The 22,488-nt window shown below is 48.4% G+C and overlaps 1 protein-coding gene across 1 annotated transcript; it reads left to right on the top strand.

Annotated features, from left to right (window-relative positions):
* Positions 1–7,159: 7,159 nt before the first annotated feature.
* On the top strand, positions 7,160–22,314 carry LOC116533622 (ubiquinol-cytochrome-c reductase complex assembly factor 2). The gene is made up of 4 exons (XM_032253424.1): positions 7,160–7,363; positions 18,400–18,474; positions 19,307–19,376; positions 22,067–22,314. The coding sequence occupies exons 1-4, from the start codon at positions 7,226–7,228 to the stop codon at positions 22,162–22,164; spliced, it is 381 nt and encodes a 126-aa protein (XP_032109315.1). The 5' UTR covers positions 7,160–7,225; the 3' UTR covers positions 22,165–22,314.
* Positions 22,315–22,488: the final 174 nt, after the last annotated feature.

Here is a 22,488-nt window from a genome sequence, read left to right as displayed (position 1 = left end):
TCCACATCCCATGGGCAAGAACTAGCCACGTGGCCCTACCCAGATGCCAGGGGTCTGACGTGTCGTTTAACTGTGTGCCTATAAAGAGGAAATGGGTTTGTTGAGAACCTCTGTCTCCATAAACCTCAAGTCAAGTTGATACCTGACCTAAGGAGAGAGAAACAGAGACATACAGAGCCAGCGGGGAGCGTGAGGGGATGGCAGGAGCCTGGCAGTGCCAGGGCTGCAGGTTCTGATCTCAATTCTTCCTCTGCCCATGTCCTCATATGGTCAGTGTGCTCGGAGCGCTGGGAGACTTACTAAGCATCTCCCCCACCTCAGTCTCCTCTTCTGTCCCATGAGAACTCTAACTTGGTCCTCCAGACAGGAGATATGGAAGAGCAAACATGGATCCTTCCCATATCCATGGAGCAGGGGCTCAGGGCAGCCTGGAAGATATTCACCCACCCCCACCCCCACCCCATCCCTCCAGTGTCCCCTGTGTGATTAAAGAGGAGGCTAAAGAGCCGAATGTTATTACAGCTTTTCCATAATGCAATGTCATCAGGAAGCCCTGGGCCTCTGGGCAGCACCCTGGCAGCCCCATCACTCTTCCCAGCTGCACGGAGCTTTTAGACCGTGCAGGAAAGGGCAGGAAGCAGTCTAATAAAACAAATGGCAAGGCAAGACCACTCATCAGCAGCTCTTCAAAATGATCTAAACTTCTGAATTTTGATTTAAATCTGCATCCTCTGTGGCCAAAAACATAAAATAGAAGATGAGGAAAAGAACTAAAATGAAAGTGTGGGTGCCAAGATTTAGAGGGGAGGGAGGGAGAGGGAAAGTCAGCCCTGGGACAACACTGAGTTGAGCTCCAGCCAGGCAGGCGGACTTGCAGCCAGGCGCGGGCCCTTTCCATTATGCCTCTCTCAGAACTTCTCCCTTCTGCTACTGAGCTGCCCCAAAATGGGACAGAAAGTTTGAGAGTCAATCCAAGAGCAAAATGTGGAAATCTACCTGCGCTCGATTTCCCTTAGCCTTTCTCCCCCAGCCCTCAAAGATGGACAACTTAAAGGGGAAGGGCTGGGGCTGGGGACAGGAGGGCCAAGTGACCTAGGCTTATATTCTCAGGTCGTTCATTCTCTTCAGATTCTTTTAGTCAACACATATTTACAGATGACTGGGTACCAGGCCCTGCTGCCAGGCACTGACCCGTGCTTTGAGGCAAAAGCAAACAGAGATGGGGCTGCTACTTTAGATGGGGATCAGAAAGGTCACTCCCAGGTGACATCTACTAAGGAACAGATGCAGAGAGGCAGCAAATCCCTGAGGCAGCTGACAGGCAACTCGGCAGAACTGAGGGGCTTTGGATATATTCAGCTGCACTTCAGGCCCCCACTGAGCCTATCCCAGCACACCTCAAATACTTACATGTCTTTGAAAAAAGCTCACCTCCAGAATACGGCAGCAGTCTACTGCCAGGGTGACCGTTCCGGCTACCTTTAACCGGAAGCATGAAATGACTCATTATTCTGATGCAAGTCCAGACCCACTTTTGGGTAACATATCTGGGTATTGCAGCCAATCATTTCCTCCAGTTGAATAAGGTGAAAGAAGAGAAATCAGGCAGTCGTGTTTCACAAAGAAGCTAAGAATTTAATTCCTTTTTAATGTTTACATTATTAACACCAGCATTACAAAACGGTATTTTTTACTTTCAAACAATTTAAATGCACAATTCGGTGTCTCGATTACTGGGATCATTATAACTTGAAAAACTGAAGCAGCACTCTCTCCCTCCTCTCTCCTCCCCCTGATAGTGCCTAGTTTCTATAAAGAGCAATCAGGGCTCCATAAAGCCCAAATACCCATTCCAAATGACTTGGGAGGTAAGCCCCTGGTGGGGGTTTTCAATGAGCCAAGGGAGCTGCATTCAGTGTGGAATGAGTGACAGCTGGCAGGTGGGTGTTAAAATGGTCATCAACTCCCCAAGGTTCTGGCACCACCGAGCTGCATTCCAGGCAGTGCCTATTAATGTGCTGGGAATGGCGCTGGGTGATTGACAAGCTGGTGAGTCCAGACTGGCTGAAATCACCCATGAGCACAGCGAAAGGAAAAGGGGGCCTAGAAAATGATCAATAGGAGCCACTGCAATGTGTTGGCTTATGCTGCGCCGGCACTGGCCAAGGCTACGCCAGGTGTATAAACATACCACGCACAAGGTTTACGACGATGATGCTGCAAGGGGGCCTGAAGAGGCACCTGAGGGAGTGGGCAAAAGCACGGGCTCTGAGCCACCCAGCCTGGGCTCAAGTCCTGACGCTGCCACTTACCAGCTGGCGACCTTATCCTCTCTCTGTGCCTCAGTTTCCTCAGTTTCTGTAAAAATGGCAGGATAACAGTGGCAAATGAATCTGAGAGCCGTTGTGAGGACTAAATGAGTCCATACACGTAAGGATTTAGAATTGTGCCTGGGCTGGGCACGGGGCTCACGCCTGTAATCCCAACACTTTGGAAGGCCAAGTCCAGAGGATCACTTGAGTCCAGGATTCAAGACCAGCCTGGGCAACATAGCGAGATCCCCATCTCCACAAAAAATAAAACAATTCCCTGGGCATCATGGTACCTGCCTGTAGTCCCAGCTACTCAGGAGGCTGAGGCTGAAGCAGGAAGATCGCTTGAGCCCAGGAGTTAGAGGCTGCAGTGAGCTATGACTGCACCCCTGTACTCCAGCCTGGGTAACAGAATGAGACCCTGTCTCTAAAAAAGAATAAATAAAATATAAAATTAAGATTTAAAAAATCGTGCTGGCACATAGTAAACAGTGTTAATTTATCAACATAGTTTCCATTTTAAGATGAAGAAACTGAAGCTTACAGCAATTAAATAACGCACCTGAGGTTGGCTGCTCCAAAGACCTTTGCCTTTGCAGCCCTGTGCCTGGAAGCCTCTGTTGCCCACCTTCTGGTGGCTGACCCCTCAATGACTCACAAGCTGCTCAGGGATGGCCTCCAGACCACCTACCCCTCCCCTGCCCCAATTACTGTTGACCTAGCACTCTGCCTTGATCCCTCCTTGGCACTTATCACATCTGAAATTATCTTGTTCATTCAGCAAATGAGCAATACATAGAGAGCACTGTTACAATTATAAGTTTGCTTGGTTGTTGTCTGTCCCCACAGGAGCAGGGCCCTCACCTGTCTTGTCCACCGCATGGCAGGAGCTCAGGGCCAGCTTCATGGGTGTGTGACCTGCACACTCACCCAGGGTCCTGCACTCAGAAGGGGTTACATTTGCTTTAATGCTCTGCTGTTACTGTCTTGAAATTCTTAACAATATTTTTAGAGACACCCAGGCTAGAATGCAGTGGTGTAATCATAGCTCACTACAGCCTCTAACTCCTGGGTTCAAAGCAATCAAGCGATCCTCCCACACAGCTAAGATTGCAGGTCCACACCACCACGTGGATCCGGCTAATTTTTAAAATTTTTTGGAGAGGCAAGGGTCTTGCCATGTGGCCCAGGCTGGTCTCAAACTCCTGGGCTGAAGTGATTCTTCTGCCTCTAAGTAGCTGTGATTACAGGCGCAAGTCATCACGCTCTGTCTTAACAATTTTTTCTCAAAGGGCTTTACATTTTCATTTTGTACTGGGCCCCCGGAAATTATATTGATAGAGTGATCAGGCCTACAGAGCACTGAATCAATGAGTGAATGAATGAATGAATGAATGAACGAACGAATAAACAAACAAATGAACAAAGAAATGAGCAAGGCTACATTCCAACCATGTCTGTCAGACTCCAAAACCCCACTACTTAGCCACCACGGCCAAACAAGCCTCCATATGGAGAAAGAGAGGTGGGCAGGGCAGTCAGAACCAGGGACAACCACAACCTGACTGAGAAGATGCCAGAGTACAGGGGAAGGGAGCACCTTAGAAGGAAGCATCTGTTTGCGCTTCCTCTGGAGACCAGCGCTCTTCTCAACCTCTCATTGCCCCTGGCATAAAAACCATTTGCTGCCACCTAATGTGACTTTTTGGTTGCCTAAGAGAGAGGGACCTTGGCTCTGTCTCCCAGGACAGATGTGAAGCAGCCAGCTGCTCTTCAAAGCCACAGCTGTGACAGGGCCTCAGGGAACCCAGCACAGCGCTAGGCGCCAGGACCTTGATAAGTAAATAGATACAATCCTTGCCCTTTGCGCCTCTGGTCTGTCATCAAAACTGCGTGGCTATGAGGTGAGGATGGAGCAGGGAGGGACTGTTGGGCTGGGAACCTGGTGGGGTTCATCAGGGGAGCTTTCTGGAGGAGGTGCCCTTGAGCACCTGGTTTTCCACTCCCCCTGAACTCTCCTTATCTCAGCTAGGCATCACGCATTCTGGTACCCAAAGGTTTTTCTTCCTTGGTCTTTACTCCTAACATCTTCAGAACAATTAAAGCCATTCCCATGAAAATCACCCATTGATCTTTCCTCAAATTAAACTCTTCCCTCTCTTTCCCACTGCCACCCCAGAACTGCCTCTGGCTGTTCTTGGAGCCATCCCTGATCTTCTCCCACTCTCCCCAGCATGGTAGACAGAATGTGCTTGTCCAAACTCTCCAGCATTGTCCAACACGTCAGTCAAAGCTCTGGCGGTGGCTCACGCCTGTAATCCCAACACTTTAGGAGGTCAAGGCGGGTGGATCACCTGAGGTCAGGAGTTTTGAGGCCAGCCTGGCCAACGTGGTAAAACCCTGTCTCTACTAAAAGTACAAAAATTAGCTGGGTGTGGTGGCGCGTGCCTGTAATCCCAGCCACTTGGGAGGCTGAGGCAGGAGAATAGCTTGAGTCTGGGAGGTGGAGACTGCAGTGAACAGAGATGATGCCATTGCACTCCAGCCTGGGCTACAGAACGTGAATCCGTCTAAAAAAAAAAAAAAAAAAAAAAAAAAAACCTCTCGTCATCTGTAACTTTGTATACTGGTTATGTACACATCCCCAGATTTGGCAGTCAACTTCTTGAAGGCAGGACTCTCCTGGATTCACCTTTAAAATGCAGGTAGGGCAAGAAGGAGGAGAAGGTTTTGAGGAAGCAAAGTTTTGTACACATTGGACGGTCTTGGCTATATACAGGACGGCGGAGATACACAGGGTACCTGAGGCTTTCTTATGAAAAATGCAGATGGCGGGACAGTCTTTTGAGAACAAAAATCAGTCTACATGGTGATGTAGCCAGAGACATTTAAGAGAAGACTTGGTAAAACAAACACGTTTCAATGGGAGAAAATATTTTGAAATCATGTAGTTGTCAAGGAATTAATATCTGGAACACAGAGAGAACTCCTAAAACTCAGTAACAAACAAACAAAAAACCAACCCGATTAAAAACAGGTAAAGGACTTGAATAGATACTTCTCTGAAGATATGCAAATGGCTGACAAGCACATAAAAAGATCCTCAATATCACTAATCATTAGAGAAACGCAAATCAAAGCTACATTGAGATACAGCCTCACCCATTAGGATGGTTACTATCAAAAAACCAGAAAATAACGAATGTTGGTAAGGATGTGGAGAAATTGGAACCCTTTTGCACTGGTGGTGGGAGTGAAAAATGGTGCAGCTGCTGTGGAAAGCAGTATGGTAGTTCCTCAAAAAAACTTAAAATAGAAATGCCATATGATCCAGTAATTCCACTTCTGAGCACATACCAAAAGAATTGAAAGCAAGGTCGTGAGATGTTTGCACACCCATGTTCACAGCAGCGTTATTCACGAGGGCTAAAACATGGAAGCAACCCAAGTGTCTATCAAGGGATGCATAAACAAAATGTGCTATATACATGCAATGGAATATTATTCAGCCTTAAAAAGAAAGGACATTCTGACATATGCTACAAAATAAATGAACCTTGAGGCGAAGACATTATGCTAAGCAAAATAAGCCAGTCACAAAAATACTGCAGGATTCCATTATATGAGGTACCTAGAGTAGTCAAAATCAGAGACAAAATAAAATGGTCATTGCCAGGGGGTCGGGGGAAAGGGGGAAATGGGGATTTGTTGTTTAATGAGTATAAAGTTTCAGTTTTACAAGAATTATGGAGATGGACGGTATGATGGCCGCACAACATTTCATACCACTGAAATGTACACTTCAAAATGGCTGTCCAGGTGCGGTGGCTCACACCTGTAGTCCCAGCACTTTGGGAGACAGAGGTGGGAGTATCACCTGAGGTCAGGAGTTCGAGACTAGCCTGGTCAACATGATGAAAACCCGACCCTACTAAAAATATAAAACATAGCTGGGCGTGGCAGTGAGCACCTGTAGTCCCAGCTACTCAGGAGGCTGAGGCAGGAGAATCACTTGAACCCAGGAGGCAAAGGTTGTGTCATTTACTGCACTCCAGCCTGGGCAACAGGGCAAGACTCCAACTAAAAAAAAAAAAAAAAAATTAAGGCCAGGCATGGTAGCTCACACCTGTAATCCCAGCACTTTGGGAGGCCAAGGTGGGAGGATCACTTGAGTCCAGGAGTTTGAGACCAACATGGACCACATGCCAGGACCTTGTCTTTAAAAAAAATGGTTAAGATAGTACATTTTGTTATGTGTATTTTACCACACTACAAAATAATAATAAATTGGAAAAAAAAAAAAAAAAAAAGGTTTTTCTAGGCCGAATCAACCCAGTTGACATTGCTCAGACTAGAAAACCCGGGCCTCCCAGAGATGCCTGGCTTACGAGGGGTCGGAGGGGGGGCACAGAAGGGATACTAATAGGGGCTGGGCAGAGAGGAACAAGAACTAGGAAGCACTAAAGGAGCTGCGGCAGAGTACCAAGGTTAGTGACAGGTACAGGGGCACACACGAACAACGTTCAAACACATCTTCATCCAGTAACCTGTATTTACATGTAAATGTATTGCTTTATGCAAAACAGCAGAGGCCTCGGAGGAGGGTTTTTTAGTCTCAAGCTTCTGCAGTCATTGAAAAAGAGAAGCAAAGCTGTCTCTGGGGTACTCCACGTCGGCCTTGCCCCTGGGAGCTGGGCCGGTTCCAGGAGGACGAAGACTGAATTAGCTCTACCTGCAGAGACAGGCGAGCAGCGCCCCCACCCGGACAGTAGCTGGGCGCCTGCAAAGTCGCGCATGCCCTCCAGGACTCCCGTCCCCCTCCTTAGGAAGGCTGCAAGACTTAGTGCGCAAGCGCCATCCAGCGGCGCCGACTCCTCCCCCAAGGGCGGGAAGCCGCCCATTTGGGGCCCAAAATGGCGGCCAGCCGGTACCGGCGTTTTCTTAAGCTCTGTGAGGAATGGCCAGTGGACGAGACCAAACGGGGCCGGGACTTGGGCGCTTACCTGCGACAGCGGGTGGCACAGGCCTTTCGGGAGGGAGAGAATACCCAGGTGACCGGCGGGGAGGCGGTTGGGACGAGGGGAGGAGAGGACGAGGCAGAGGCGTGGCCAGCGAGCGCGCTAGCGGGTGGATCTGCGCATGCGCGCGCCCTTCCTTCCAGACCGCACGTGCGCGCGCCCCCCTTTTTCCCCCAGGGAGCTACTGATAGCGACTCGCCTCCTACTCAGTGCTCTCCCCCGGCTGCCCCTGGAATTGCCGAGGAAGCTTTTTAAAACTCCAGATGGGCCGGGTGCAGTGGTTCACACCTATAATCGCAGCACTCCGAGAGGCCGAGGCTGGAGGATCGCTTGAGCCCAGGAGACCAGCCTGGGTAATATAGTGGGACCTCGTCTCTACAGATCAAAAAACAAAAACTTAAGATGTCTGGGATCGCTCAACCTTAATGATTCAGAATCTAGGAATGGGGTCTTGGCCTCGGTGTTTTTTTGTTTTTTGGTTTTTTTTGGTGATGGAGTTTCACTCTTTTCCCCCAGGCTGGAGTGCAATGGCGGGATCTCGGCTCAGTGCAACCTCCGCCTCGCAGGTTCAAGTGATCTCCTCCTGCCTCACCCTCCCTAGTAGCTGGGATTACAGGCGCCTGCCACCATGCCCAGCTAATTTTTGTATTTGTAGTAAAGACAGGGTTTCACCATGTTGGCCAGGCTGGTCTCGAACTCCTTACCTCAGGTGATCCGCTTGCCTCTGTCTCCCAAAGTGCTGGGATTACAGGTGCGAGCCACTGCGCCCGGCCTTGGCCTCAGTGTTTTAAAAGCTCTCCAGGTGATTCAAGGTGCACACAGAGTTGAGACCCACAATACCAGTGGCAGCTGGTGACAGCCTCAGCTTTTTGCTTCCGTGTCATGGTACCATTACCTCTCAGTGTTGTGTATTGACTGAGCTGATCCCCAGTTAACTCCTTAGGCCCCCAGTAAGCGTTTGCGTTCTTCCTGATCTCCTGTAAGCCTGTGCATCAGGTTTGGGTCCTCAGCTCCGGCAACTATGTGTGAGTAGTACTACGCCTACTTTCTGGCTCTCTTCTAGGTTGGTGCTGCAAGCTCTGGGATTCATTCATTCATATAGTTCGTATTTATTGAGCACTTACCATATGCCTGGAACGGGCTAGGGAAACGTAGTGTTCAACAGGTGAAGCCTTGCCCACATGAAGTTTTACACTGTAGTTCAGGGCACAATAAACAAGTAGGCGTACATAAGACAGAGAAGTACTGTGATCGATGGAAAATAGGGTAGCATGATAAAAGGGTAATGTTATAGTTGGGCGTTTCTGAGGAGATGACACATAGATGAGACCTAAGGCAAGAGGATGAGCCAGCGATGTACACTTGGTGGGAAGGATATTCCAGGCACTGCACATGTCCAGAGGTAGGAAGCAAAGTGACATGTTCAAGGACAGAAAGCCAGAATGGCTGCAGGATAGTGAGTAAGGTGGAGTTTGCTAAGTGGAGGTCAGGAGCCAGGCGCAGTAGGATATTATCTGCTCTGATTAGGAGTTAGACCTTATTGTAAGACCAGTGAGAAGTACTGGGGATGTTTAGTGAGGGGACTGATGTGCCCTAATTTACTTTTTTTTTTTTTTGAGACGGAGTTTCACTCTTGTTGCCCAGGCTGGTGGGTGTGATCTCGGCTCACCACAACCTCTGCCTCCCGGGTTCAAGTGATGCTTGTGCCTCAGCCACCTGAGTAGCTGGGATTACAGGCATGCACCACCATGCCCAGCTAATTTTGTATTTTTAGTAGAGACAGGATTTCTCCGTGTTGGTCAGGCTGGTCTCGAACTCCCAACCTTCAGTAATCCCTCCCACCTCGGCATCCCAAAGTGCTGGGATTACAGATATGAGGCACCACACCCAGCCCTAATTTACTTTCTTAAAAGACTTCTGCCTGTATGTGGTGAGTGGGCTAGCGGGGGTAAGAACAAAAACGAGGCTGGAGAGAAGCTGACTGGTAGTATAAGTGAGAGATGGCGGGTTGGATGAGTATGGCAGCACAGAAGTTGGAAGTGGCTGCATTCAGGTTATGTGCAGGTGGCAGGTCGAGTCAGCAGGACTTGCTGATATATGGGATGTGGGATAAAGGGAAAGAGAGGGCCCGGCGTGGTGGCTCGTGCCTGTAATCCCAGCACTTTGGGAGGCCAAGGTGGTTGGATCACCTGAGGTCAGAAGTTCAAGACCAGCCTGACTAACGTGGAGAAACCCTGTCTCTAAAAAAGTAATAATAATAATTTTTTTTTTAAATCGGGGGAAAGAGAGTAGCCAAGCATAGCACCTAGATTTTTTTTTGTTTTTGCCTGAGCAACTAGGTCTAAGATAGTGCCATTTACTGAGCGAGGAATAGGTGGGTGTAGGAAGAATATCTTGAGTTCAGTGTTAAACAGGTTAAACTTGAGATGCCAAGTACACTGATTTCCAAGTGGAAATGTCAAGTAGGCAGTGCTATATTTGAGCCGGGGACTCAGGCAAGAGATCAGATATGAAATGAGATACATACACATACTCTCTGAAGAAATGACTTGTGAAACTTGGCCAAGACCTGTCAAAGCAGGAGCATGGTCTTTTTTTGCAGCTTAGCCCAAAACGGAGCCAAGCCAGCCCACCTCATGGAGCGGGAGCACGCCCAGTGGCATCCCTGTGACTGAACTACTGATTGGCTGGCAACCTGGGAAATGTTTTACCCAGGGCCCTTCCATCATTCATGGTGGTCTTTACTGGCCCAAAGTGTAAAGATCTTTAAGGCAAGAATCTTATCTAGGCCCAATTCTGCAAACCCCGTAAACTTTCTGGCTGTGCTCCCTGCATATTTTTAGCATGAGCTTCCTGAAAATAGAGATGATGCCAATTTTATCTTTTCCTCCCTCCCCTACCAGTGTCTAGCATAGTTCTTGGCCCATAAAAAATGCTCAGTCAATGTCTGAATGAATAGATAAGTAAATAGTTGGTTATGGCACATGAGACAACGATTATTTGAATATCGTTTCAGATGTAGCAGAACTAGATGGAAGGAAGTTGTGAAGAGTAGAAAGGGAATATTTGTGTGTCCTGAGTGGTAAGAATTGATTTGAGAGCTTACTGTATGGGGAAATTGCAGGATCTATGGAAGAAGGCCATAACCGGGTCCTCACCACCAAGGAGCTTACAGTTGGGCCATCAGAGCCTTGATCCTTGGCGAGGCGAGAGAGCATTACGTTCACTTGCTTATTAGTGTAAGAGGAGCCAGCAAAGGGGGAAAGAGTTTTCTGTTTTGGAGTTGTCATCCTTTGTCATCTCCTAGGGAAATCGTTCCTGATCAGTCAAAGGCCCACACAGGTTTGAGTCCCAGCTATAGATGCAAATCATGCTCCATTGATGATTCTGTAGCGGCTGATGAATGCATTCCTGGTAGAGTGAACCAGTGCATCACCATGGCAGAAGGTGCATTCCTCAGGACCACTGTTGTGGTACCTCATCCTAATGTCACCTGAGAATGCACCTGGGCTTAGTAAACCTTTGTGATAATTTTTGAAGGGTGCAGCCCCTCGCTGGAGTTGGAAACACTACTGTGAGTCACTCCTGCTGACACTCCTAGATCATTTATAAAGACCTTGAGAAAGAAAGGTGATTCTGGTAGGCTCTTCATTAAACTGGCAGCAGGAGGTGGGGATTAGATCCAGTTGACTGACTAGTATGGAGCTCCCTCTTGGTTGTGGACTTGGGGGGACAGTAGCTCTGCTCATGCCATCTTTCCATTCCTGTAGAGGATAGAGGCAGTCAGTCCTCTCAGCCTCTTGGCTTCCTTGGTCCTAACAGTCACCCCGAAAGGTGCACAGCACACCTTTGTGTATTAATCTCATTTAATCCTTAGTGCAGCTGAGTGGTAGCCATTACTGTTCCCATTTTACAGATGGGGAAACAAATCAGAAACATAAGACAACGCACTGAGGGCTCTCTAGCCATAAGAGACAAGCCAAGTGAGAAACAGACCCAGCCCTCCTGGCCCTGGTATGCGCTGTCTCCTGGGCTGCTGTTCCAAGTTATTGTTAGGACAATCTCTTTTTTTTTGAGACGGAGTTTTGCTCTTGTTACCCAGGCTGGAGTGCAATGGCGCGATCTCGGCTCACCGCAACCTCCGCCTCCTGGGTTCAGGCAATTCTCCTGCCTCAGCTTCCTGAGTAGCTGGGATTACAGGCACGCACCACCATGCCCAGCTGATTTTTTGTATTTTTGGTAGAGACGGGGTTTCACCATGTTGACCAGGATGGTCTCGATCTCTTGACCTCGTGATCCACCCGCCTCGGCCTCCCAAAGTGCTGGGATTACAGGCGTGAGCCACCGCGCCCGGCCAGGACAATCTCTTGTTCCATGAACGTCAAGCCACTTCCTTCCCCTGGTTGCCTGTTCAAACCTTTTTGTGCCATAGATAGTTTGGGCAGCAGATGGAACCCCCTGTGTTTGCCCACCTATTCTTTGCCCCAGCCACTACCAGTGCAGATGGGAAGAAAGGTGGTCCTCGGTGGGACCCCAGGCAGAGAAGAGCCAGGTTCACTAGAGGGTAAAGTAATAATTCATACTCAAAACCAGAGCACAAAAACCACTGCCTCTGTTTATTCCACCTCACATTGCCCTCTGGGGAGTCTCATGGTCCACCCGAAACCTACCAAGTGGGGAGGTGGTGGTGGGAGCAGGAACACACATAACTCCTCTCACACCCCATATCCTTTTGTGTAGTTTTATAAAGTCAGTGTTTATAGGCTTTGCCCCTTTTGAATACAGTTTTTCTAAGAACACGTGTTTCCTGCAGCGCTGGAGCTTAATAAAAGAATCACAGCGTGCGGGAAGATGGCAAAACAACTGTAATTGTTGACTTAACAATAGGGAAAGGAGCAGGTCTTTCTAATGAGTTCATTAGGTGCTTCCTAAAAGAGCCGGGACGGCACACCAGCACCCACTTATGTAGCATGGGGTGCAGCTCCAAGGGGCGGCCTGCAAGAGCTGCTGCCCAGGAAGGGGCTCGCCCACCCGGGAGTTCTAATTGTATCCAAGTTTAATGATACTGGCCCAGTTTGAAAAAAGTTAAACTTTGTCTTGGGTTTTTAATACTGTAAATGATATTTCCACCTTCTCTGAGGAGAATTCAAAGGTTTTTTTGTAATTCTGTTTTCTCAGTCATGCAGCTGAGGCCTGGTCTTTGACATTCCTCAGCGTGGCAGAAGCTAGCTCCCAAGCTGCCTGGCACATCCTGGCCACAGTGAGGCCATCGCAACATTGCTCACCCCCACTTATGGGCCCCCTGAAGTCATGTTTTTGAAGAGAATCCTAAGAACAGATTATCCTATTTTTAGTCGTGTATTGAGCCCATCGAAAAACAGGAGTTGTGAGGAGAATCATCTCTAAGAGGGAATGCAAACATCTCCATCTTTTTTCCTCTCCCAATTCTGAAGTCGCCCTGCGAGCTAGGATAGTATCCACACTAAGGGGTGGTGTTTCTCTCTGCATATGTGAAGACGCAGTGCTCCTCCGGAAGGGAGAAATTCTTGGCCACTTTTGGTGCATCATTACTTTATTCAGAGATCTTTGTGATCTGCCTGTTGCCTCCTGAACAGGTGGCAGGCAACTTTCTGAGAGCTACAATGCCTCTGATCCTTGGTCCCAGCCTGCGGTTCCAGCCTTGCCTCTCACCACCCCAACCCAAGCCCCAGGCTCAGCAAGAGTGCCTTCCCATGGCCTCCCAAACTGGCCATGGTACAAACGGTTCTGAACCTTTGAGGCAAGTGCACTGTGAGTCACCCGACCCTTGCAACCCAATAAAACCCAGACACAGTTTGTAAAGAACTGGGTGGCTTCCCAGGCTTTTGGAGCCCTCCCCGGGTTCCCCTTAAAAACCTTGCCTGCCTAAAACACCCTTGTCCTGTGCGTCATCGTGCCTCGTTCTCATTTCTGGTCCCTGTGTCATTCATGCCCAGGTTGGCACTCCTCAGTCTGTGCACTGTCGCTGCAGTGAAACCCAACCCTTCCCCGCCACACCTCCCTGGCAGCCCAGCCTGGTACCCAGCTCTCACCTCGAGTCTCCTGCAGCGGCCCGTGCTCTGCAGCTCTGGCTCTCGCTTGCACGCTGCCCTGGGCAGGGTTGGTTTCTAATGCCTGTATATCTTGTCTCCGCAGTGTGTCTGCCAGCTTCTCCTCAGCCGGCCTGGGTCTTCTTCTTAGTGACACCTCACACTCCCCTCGTGGAGCACTCTCTCTATAGTAGGTGCTTAAGAAATACATTTTCAACTCAATTGAAGGGAATAGGCTCCCATAACAGAATGAACTCATTTCAGAAGTTCATTACCAAGTCTTGAAAACCTTTTTTTTTATAGATCCTCCTGGACTGAATCCAGCTCTACCTTAATTAGCAAAGCAATTTGCAACACCCTTTCCCAAAAGTGCTTATGTGTCTCTTTGTGTGACTAGAATAAGGGCCGCTGTACCAATTGCTGTCACCACCCAAAATTCAATTTTGAAAATCGAAATGGGTGCCTGCGGCACTGATGTAGATTTGTATGTATAAAAGTTTAATATGGTAAAGAGAAATTTACTGATGACTGAGCAGGGGAAATGCAAAAGGAGCAAAAACAGAGCCACAGAGGACACTCGTCAGATGAACATCTATTTTATTCACATTTCGGGAGCAGTGCTGAATTTTTCATCATGTCCCCACTGCTATCTTTTTCAAACCCAGCACTGCTATTAGTCCTAAAACTTCCATGATCTCATTAGGTGTGAATGCAAAATCAGGTAATTTAAAGCTTGTATTAAGAATAGTTCTGAAAATGCACAGTCCATTTCATCAGAAAAACTGCCTTTCAGGACTCAGGAATGTTAGTGCTGGAGTCTGTGAATAAAGTGTAAGGTATAGGAAAGTGGTGAGGCTTCCGGAATCTGACAGGTGTCTCCATCGACATCCTTTTAAGTAGTAAGCATGACTGTGTTTTAATTGCTGAGCTTGAGTTCTCTGTGGCTAGGATCTTAGCATTGACAAGGACTCCGCCACTCCTCAGGCAGTAAGAACTTGGCTAGAAATGGGCATATCTCACACTCTTTTTACACCCTCGGCCGCCTTCTGACCTCAGACGGGAAGCTGTCTGGCAAGTCTGATTTTAGGACTCAGGTGTTTGCTCTTTTTTCTCAGATTACGATTGAGTCCAGGAATTCTGGGAACTCTCTAGGAGACTATCTTTCACGCTGAGGAAGCTTAAGAGATGAGGGCACCTGAGGGTCACTTTGCTTTTTACACTTAGACTTTGTGCACTTTGCTCTTACAGGAGCAGCGCTCTGCAAGGGTGACCCACTCGCTGTGCCCCTCCCGTCTGTCCTGCTGCCCATCAGGGATGGGAATAGATGGCAAGGAAGGACAGCACCCTCCTCACCCACTTGAGCGTGTGGTATAAGGTCGCTGAGCAGCCTACTGCTGACCTCTCACTGCTAGAGAAGTTGGAGCAGGAAGGGAAGTTGAGTTGACAGGCGTCTGAGGGTGCGGCTCTGGTCAGAATGCAGGTTTACCAGGAAGCAGTGCTGGGAGCCCAGGAGAGAGGCAGAGGCTGTGGGAGGAAAGCTAATCAGCCCGTGGACTCCTTTCCTAAGAGCTTGGTTGGGAAGGTGGTGGGGATGGTGGCAGGAAGGGAAGGTCCAGATAAGCGGTCACCAGGTGAAGCCCAGGTGCAGCAAATAGCTGCTCACTTGGCAGACCATGGAGAGCTCAGTGACCACTGAGAGCCACCAGGGTCAGTCAGGAGTGAAGCCTCGGCAGTTTCTCATCCGTCCTCACTTCTGCCTCCAGTGCCAGGCTCGGCAGTGCACGTCAGCCACGCTGATCCACTGATAACATGCTGACCCATTCCCTGGCACTGGCTCCACCTGGTCCTGTGCCTGGAGCGCCCCCACTCCTTGTGGGTACATGCGCCCATCCTCAGCCGCTCATTCTCCAGCACGTCCTGCCTGGCTCTGCGGGCCTACAGCCTCTTGTACATGCCGCTTCGTTCCACTCGCACCAGGGTGGTCCTGAACTGTTGTGTCTTTCCCCTCTCACTTCATGAGACAGGCCAGTGTTTACTGCAACTCTTCACTACTAATAACTGTCACAAAAACTAATCACTCACGTTTATCAGTGTTCCAGGCCCGGAATTGAGAGCAGCCCAAGCATTACCTCATTTATCCTCACACCACCCTGCGAAGTAGGGGCTATTATTATCTTTTCCTTTAAAAGAAAGGTTAAGTTGGCCAGTATGCTTCCAAAATGTTCAGTGCATGAAAGATAAAGGCCGAGGAACTGTCCCAGATTAAAGGAGACTAAAAGGCACATGACAGGTAAATGCAGCAGGACATCCTGTTTTTCCATCGATGATTATTGAGACAATTGACAAAATTGGAATATGGACTGTGCATTAGATAATAGTGTTGTGTCGATGTTCAGTGGCCTGAATTTGATCGTTGAACTCTGGTTATGTAAGAGAATGTTCTTAGGAAATGCACACTGAAATACGGGGTGAAGGGGCATTATGCTCCTACTTTCAAGTGGATCAGAAGAAAGATATGTATGTACAGACATAGAGAAAGATAAAGCAACTGTGGAAACTTTTTTTTTTAAGTGTGTTTCATAGAGAAAGAGTGAGTGGTTTGCCTGACATCCCATGGCTGATAAGTGATGGTACCAGGATTCAACCCAGGCAGCTTGACTCCGCTGCTCCCTATAGCCTTGGAGATCCTTCACCCAAGCATCCCCTGCTCATGCATGGGCCAAGCATGCTGGAAGGTCTCCATGAATGTCTGTTAAATTTATAGGCTGGGCACAGTAGCTCACGCCTGTAATTCCAGCACTTTGGGAGGCCGAGGCAGATGGATCATGAGGTCCAGAGTTTGAGACCAGCCTGGCCAATATGGCAAAACCCCATCTCTACTGGAAATATAAAAATTAGCCGGGCCTGGTGGCAGGGGCCTGTACCAGCTGCTCGGAAGGCTGAGGCAGGAGAATCACTTGAACCTGGAAGGCAGAGGTTGCAGTGAGCCGAGATTGTGCCATTACACTTCAGCCTGGGTGACAAGAGCAAGACTCTGTCTCAAAAAATATATGTGTGTGTGTGTGTGTGTGTGTGTGTGTATGAGCACATCTACACAAGTATGAAGAGAGAAAGCAAAAGAAGTACACTGTTTTCTTTTGAACTAAATATTGTTGTGCACAGAAAACTTTGTGCCAGTATAATTTTCTTTTTCCTTTTGTGTATTTTACTTCCTGTCCTTCTGTCTTCTGTGTTAGCTCTTGGTTATGCGTGTCCTGCTGAAGAAAAATGTTCCACGTGTGTTCGTCCAAAGCATGTGTGCAGAATTCTATTCTAGCTGGACTTTCCCTGGAAGAGCTGACCAGCAGCAAGGAGGCAGCAGCCTCAAACTTCTCCATTCATTCTGTTCACTCAGATAATGACTTTGATTATTACACTGACCACCTCCTCAGGCCATAATCCTTCCTCTCCTGATGTATCTAGCTGAACATTCTCATGATGTTCAACCTGAACCCAGGAATGGATCAGATAGAACTAAATGATGGATCGCCTTTTTGTTTGCTATAAAGTGAGGACCTCATTTGACATGCACAGAGAGTCAGAAGTGGAGCTGCCTATAAAAGTGCTTTACTGCTGATTTATTTATGCTCTGCCTTCTCCAAGGAAGGATTTAAGTTAGGAAAAAATCTTTCATTTGAATTCTGGGGAAAAAAATGTAAAAGAGAAAGTTTGGTTCTGGGGAGCTTTTCAGAATTCTTGGCAGGAAAATGTAAAGGGAAGGAACTATACATAAACAATAGCAAGGACAGAGTAAAGGGAAAATTTTAAAAGGTGTGAAAGGGAAAAGACCACGTCTCATCTGTGTGCTGCCTGTCTTCCTGAGGATGTCCAGCAGGGGCAGCACTGTCTCTGGCACTAGATTTACTTACTTCTCCCTTTCTATGGAAGGCCTTGGTGTTCTGGGCCATCTCCTTTCTAGCAGACCTAACTGGGGTCCCGTCTTGGTTCTCCTCAGCTCACCCGTTTCATCTTAAATGTTGCCTTCTTCGTGTTTCTTTCCTTCTTGTAGAGTTTCAGCAAACTCAGATTTTTTTTTTCTTTTTTTTTTTTTTTTTTTTTTTTTCTTTCCTAAAAGAATTTGATCTGAGGCCAGGCATGGTGGCCAATGCCTCTTATCCCAGCACTCTGGGAGGCTGAGTTGGGCAGATCACCTGAGGTCAGGAGTTCGAGACCAGCTTGGCCAACATGGCAAAACCCCATCTCTACTAAAAAATACAAAAATTAGCTGGGTGTGGTGGTGCATGCCTGTGATCCCAGCTATTCTGGAAGCAGAGGCTGGAGAATCGCTTGGACCCGGGAGGTGGAGGTTGCAGTGAGCCGAGATTGTGCCACTGCCCTCCAGCCTGGCTGGGTGACAGAGTGAGACTCTGTCTCAATTTAAAAAAAAAAAAAAAAGAATCTACTGGTCTGGCCTGAAGCATCCTAGGGGATTCCTGCCTCCTCTTCCTTGCTGAAGGCATCTCCTCCCCCAGGAAGGCCTGCCCTTCCTTCTGCTTGCTGACCCCTGTGCTTCCTTCAGAAGCTAGCATCATCTCACTTCCTTCATGCACTGACCACTTGAGCGTGTGGGGACTCCCTGACTGAATCCCTGCAGCCCACCCTGCCCAGCACCCGCTGTGTTAGGCACACCCCCAACCTTAGGTTTCTATTGTGGCATCTCCCACTGCAGCTGGTGTGGTGGCTTACAAGTCACAGATGCTCAACAAATGCTTGTTTGCTGGTTAATTGATCTGATTCTTCTGCAGGTTGGGGAGCTGATGAGGCAGAGCTATGCCTCCAAAAAGTGGTTTCTAATAGCAGAGCTGTAGTCCAGGTTTGCTTCCCACAGAGTGGAGAAGCCAGTGCTAGCTGCAGGCCTGCTTCATGTGAATGCCTTATTAAGTATGGTCTTTCCTCAAGGTACAGACACTGTGGGAGGCAGGACTCCTTTGCTTACCTCCTTGGGGATTCTTTGCTTTTCAGATTGCAGAGCCTGAGGCCTGTGATCAGATGTACGAGAGCTTAGCACGACTCCATTCAAACTACTACAAACACAAGGTGAGTGGGCCACCTTGCATACCCCCAGCTTTCTGACAGGACAGCTAATAAGAATGAGTGAAAATCTTGATTATGTAATGTTTTGTAAAGAATCGGGTTTGCTGTTTTCAAATGAAACCAGTAATTTCAACCAAGCGAACAGAGGTGCCTTGTAGAGGCTTTTAGGCCACCTAAATAAAAGCTATTTAAAATTGTGAATATAGGGAATAGGGAAAAAAAACCAATTATGAATAGAAGTCATGTATTTGATATGCCAGTGCGTGCTCCTGGGAGTATCTGACAGCCATTGGATTTATACCTATTTTCCCATCCACGCTGATGAAACTGACACCTCCCTGCACTCTGGTGATAAAGATGGGATGATTGGGAATGTGCCCTCCTTTTCCAGAGCTGGACCCCAGCGTGATTACTGTTAAATTCCATTTAGAGTGGTTTTTCCTAGACTCAAAAAATAGGTTCTGTAACCCCACAAATATATGTGGCCATATGCCCATGTGGAAAATGGATTTTTTCTAAATCCTCCCTACTAACATGTGGTCCATGAGCAGCAGTTTGGGCATCACCTGGGAGCTGGTTAGAAATGCAGAATCGGGGGCCCTGCCCATTCCTGCGTTTTCCAGAGAGGACTCATGGGCACGTTGAAGTTGGAGCTGCCTCCTGGAGACTGTACTGGCTCTTGCAAAGCCAAGTCTTGACCTCAAGGTGGCGCTGCTCCTCTTGCTAGGCCTCCTGGCCTCTGGTTGCCCAGGGCCCAAGTGAACCGCAGTTAGATAGCAGAACTTGTGTGCTGATCTGTCTCCTCCCTTCTCTTCCTCTCTACCCCTGTGACCAGTACCCTCGCCCCAGAGAAACCAGCTTCAGTGGCCTGTCGTTGGAAGAGTACAAGCTGATCCTGTCTACAGGTAATGAAAGCACAGTTTTCTCATTGCTTTGCACATGATTCTCGGAGTTTGAGTGGCCAAGGGGAATTGTCTAAGAAGACAGCTTTGCTTGATGGAAAGTCCTGTAGAACAGCCCAGAGGAAATTCTGAAGCTATAGGCCTCATGCATTTTGACCATATACTGTGGAGAAGGTCAAAGGCGTTATTTAAAAAGGAAATCTATCTTCAGTGCTTTTAAATTCAAGGCTGGGCAGCAGGGAACAGGGGACTACTTCAGCATATTTGCCAAATGGAAGTAGTTGAAATCAAGATGGAAGGAAAATAATTTTATTTTTATGGTCCTAAGAGGGCTTTATAAACAATGAAAGTTTTAATTAAAACAAAAAGCCATTCAATAAATGTGTTTGGGGATATCCGCCGAAGAGTTATCTGACCCAGGGGACGTGGTCTGTGGGTTAGATGAGTTTAACTAGGTATGTTTTCGAGTCATTGAAAGACTGTGGTGAACAAGAAAGGAAACACCCTGCCAAGCCCGTCCTTTCCCTGCCTCCCTGTCTCCATTGTCCCCAAGGAGGGAGGCAGGAGAGCCAGGGCTGAAGTCGGCAGGTACTGGAAAATTACTATTTTTGTTGCCAAGTATATTATATGCAAAAATAGGCTAACCCTTTCTGGGAGGGCATGGCCCTGAAACATTTCCTGCTGGTATTCTAGAAATGTGTCTTCTAATGGCAGCCTTCAGCTACTTAGTTTTGAGGATATGGGCTTCTAGAAGACACTCTTCTGAGATTAAAACCTGGTGGTCTGACCTGCTGTTACGTGTCAACTCTAACCCTATTTTTATTCTAGTACTTGCCAGAAAATGGGGGTAAAGATATTTTGGCCAGGCAGACTCACTTTATTGGCAGTTTATTTTCATGTGTAAATTTACTCCTGTATCCCTGGGTCCATGTAATTAACAGCATTGATGCTCATTATTGCAAAGGCCCTGGAGAGTTTGAGCAAAGTTTGAGCTTGAAGTGAGGGTGGAAGTAAGTTCCGGAGGCCCTGCCTCTGCCCTCTGTCTGTTCACCCCAGGGCCGCCTCTGCAGGCAGGTAGCTGGCAGCAATGAAGGCCCGGAGAGGAGGCGTCCCCGCCACTGGTCCGCGCTGCAGCTTGTTCTGGCTGTGAGTTTAGTTCCAGGAAATTTGCTGAGAATTTGTTTTCACAGCAAGCCTCATATTTTTGTTGCAAATTGCATGGAGTAAGCTTACCAAATGTCTCCTCTGCCAGGACAAGAAAAGACCTGCAGCACCTTGTAGTGAGAGGCTTTGAGGGCCTGGCGAGTCTGAAAGGTGCTGTGTTCTGGGTCACGCGTGTGTCTACCCTAGGATTGAGGTCATGGAAGGCGCTAAAGGGAGGCCTCGGGGCTTGGAGGTGGACGAGGATCCCTCAGTGACCTAGACTTCTGGAAGAGCCCGATAGCACGGGCTTTTTTCTGTTACCTTTTTTGGTCAGAAAAGATACTCTTTTTTTTCTCCAGTAGTTTTGTTAACATGAAAATTCAGGGTGGGAAAGCCAAACAATATTATATGAATATCTAAAATTTAACATAAACATAAAATTAGATTTCATGGAACATTAGCCCTAGAGACTTGAGACAAATGATTCCGTACTGGGGGTGATTTTGGCCCTCAGGGGACGTGGCAATGTCTGGAGACATTTTTAGTTGTCACAACTGGTGCTGGGGGCAGCAGTGCTACTGGTGTTAGTGGGTAGAGGCCAAGATGCTTCAACACAGCCCTCAGTGATGCACAGGCCAGCCACAAAAATATCATCTGGCCCAAAGTGTTGGTAGTGCCAAGGCCGAGAAACTCTGCTTTGGCTCTGGCTGTGGGGAGGAAAGTTTGCTTTCTTAAACCAGAGCCCCTCCCGCCTGCATTGGGGTGGAGACGGCTGCCTTTTCACTGAGTGCAGACTGTGTGCCAAGAAAGTTACTTCCATGATTTTCTTTAATGCTTACAACTTTGGGGGTACCTGTGGTTTTTTATTTTCTTTTTCACCCGTCCCCAAATTGTCTGCAGATGTGTTTTTATTTTCATTTTACAGATGAGGAACTCGAGGCGAAGAGGGTTAAATGATTTGCTTGAGGGGACCCAGAGTGGGAGGTGATGGGCTGGGATTCGGGCCCCAGTCCGTCTGCCTCCTGGTGCCTGCTCAACTCCACCGCATGTGCTGGGCCCACACACCAGGATTCAGATCCCTGCTCCACTTCCCAGCGGGGCAACCTCAGCAAATTACCTCTCCCCCTGCCTCAGTTTCCACACCTGAAGAATTGAGACAAGAAGGGCTGCATGGAGCAGGCCAAATTTTGCGACGAAGCATCTGGTCCTGTGGGCTGCGCAGCGGACAGCACAGGGCCATTTCTTTGCCCTCATATGGAGCAGGGCAACGAGCAGAACACCCCACTTTGATGCCAAGGTTGAGGGGAGGGGGAAAGACCGCTGAGAGCATGCTGGGCACAGGACCTGGCACACAGTGCTCAGTCACCACGAGCGGTCACTTCTGTTACCCTGTTTGATCTGCTCTTCAGAAGCTGCATCTGCACTTCCTTTTTTCAGGAACACTGTGTGAAAACTAAGGCATGTTTGTGTCGGGAAAGCCCCGGGGTCCAGCCTGTGTCATCAAGTTTTAGACTTCAGTCCCTCTCTCTTTTTGTCCTTCCCCCTCGCAGACACCTTGGAAGAGCTTAAAGAAATGGATAAAAGCTTGTGGAAGAAACTGCAGGAGAAGTTTGCCTCTAAGGATCCTGAGGAGAAGCCTAAGGCCTGAGCTCTCTCGCCCTCATACCTAGGTGTGGAGTCTTGTGCGTTGCCATCATCAATAAAACTGCCCATTTCCCCCTAACCTTCCGCTTTGGGAATCTCCTCTAGCCTTCCCAAAAAGGAAGCCCTTGCTGCTCTAAAGAAAGTTTCAGCCTGAGAAGGGATGCTGATTGAGCTGTCTGCTGTGACTGCTGGCAAGGTTGGGAAATCTCCTGGGGAGAGGAAACGCAGGTTTCCCTCTGAGCCTGACAGGGGAGGGTAGTGGGGCCTCAGCACAAGGTGCTTCCTGCACGGCCACAGGAGCCCCACCCTCCAGCAGGGGTCTGGCGTC

The sequence above is a fragment of the Sapajus apella genome, unplaced genomic scaffold (genome assembly GCF_009761245.1).
Source record: "Sapajus apella isolate SASKATOON/1434 unplaced genomic scaffold, GSC_monkey_1.0 scaffold83, whole genome shotgun sequence".
Taxonomy (NCBI): domain Eukaryota; kingdom Metazoa; phylum Chordata; class Mammalia; order Primates; family Cebidae; genus Sapajus; species Sapajus apella.
The sequence above is the reverse complement of the archived record's forward strand: the minus strand, read 5'-3'. Positions and strand labels throughout refer to the sequence as shown.

Bases quoted from the DNA above. Each gene is read 5' to 3' on its own strand.
- LOC116533622 (XM_032253424.1), top strand. From the start codon at position 7,226: ATGGCGGCCAGCCGGTACCGGCGTTTTCTTAAGCTCTGTGAGGAATGG. The intron at 7,364-18,399 runs GTGACCGGCGGG...TTTGCTTTTCAG, and splicing joins GGGAGGGAGAGAATACCCAG to ATTGCAGAGCCTGAGGCCTG. The intron at 19,377-22,066 runs GTAATGAAAGCA...TCCCCCTCGCAG, and splicing joins CAAGCTGATCCTGTCTACAG to ACACCTTGGAAGAGCTTAAA.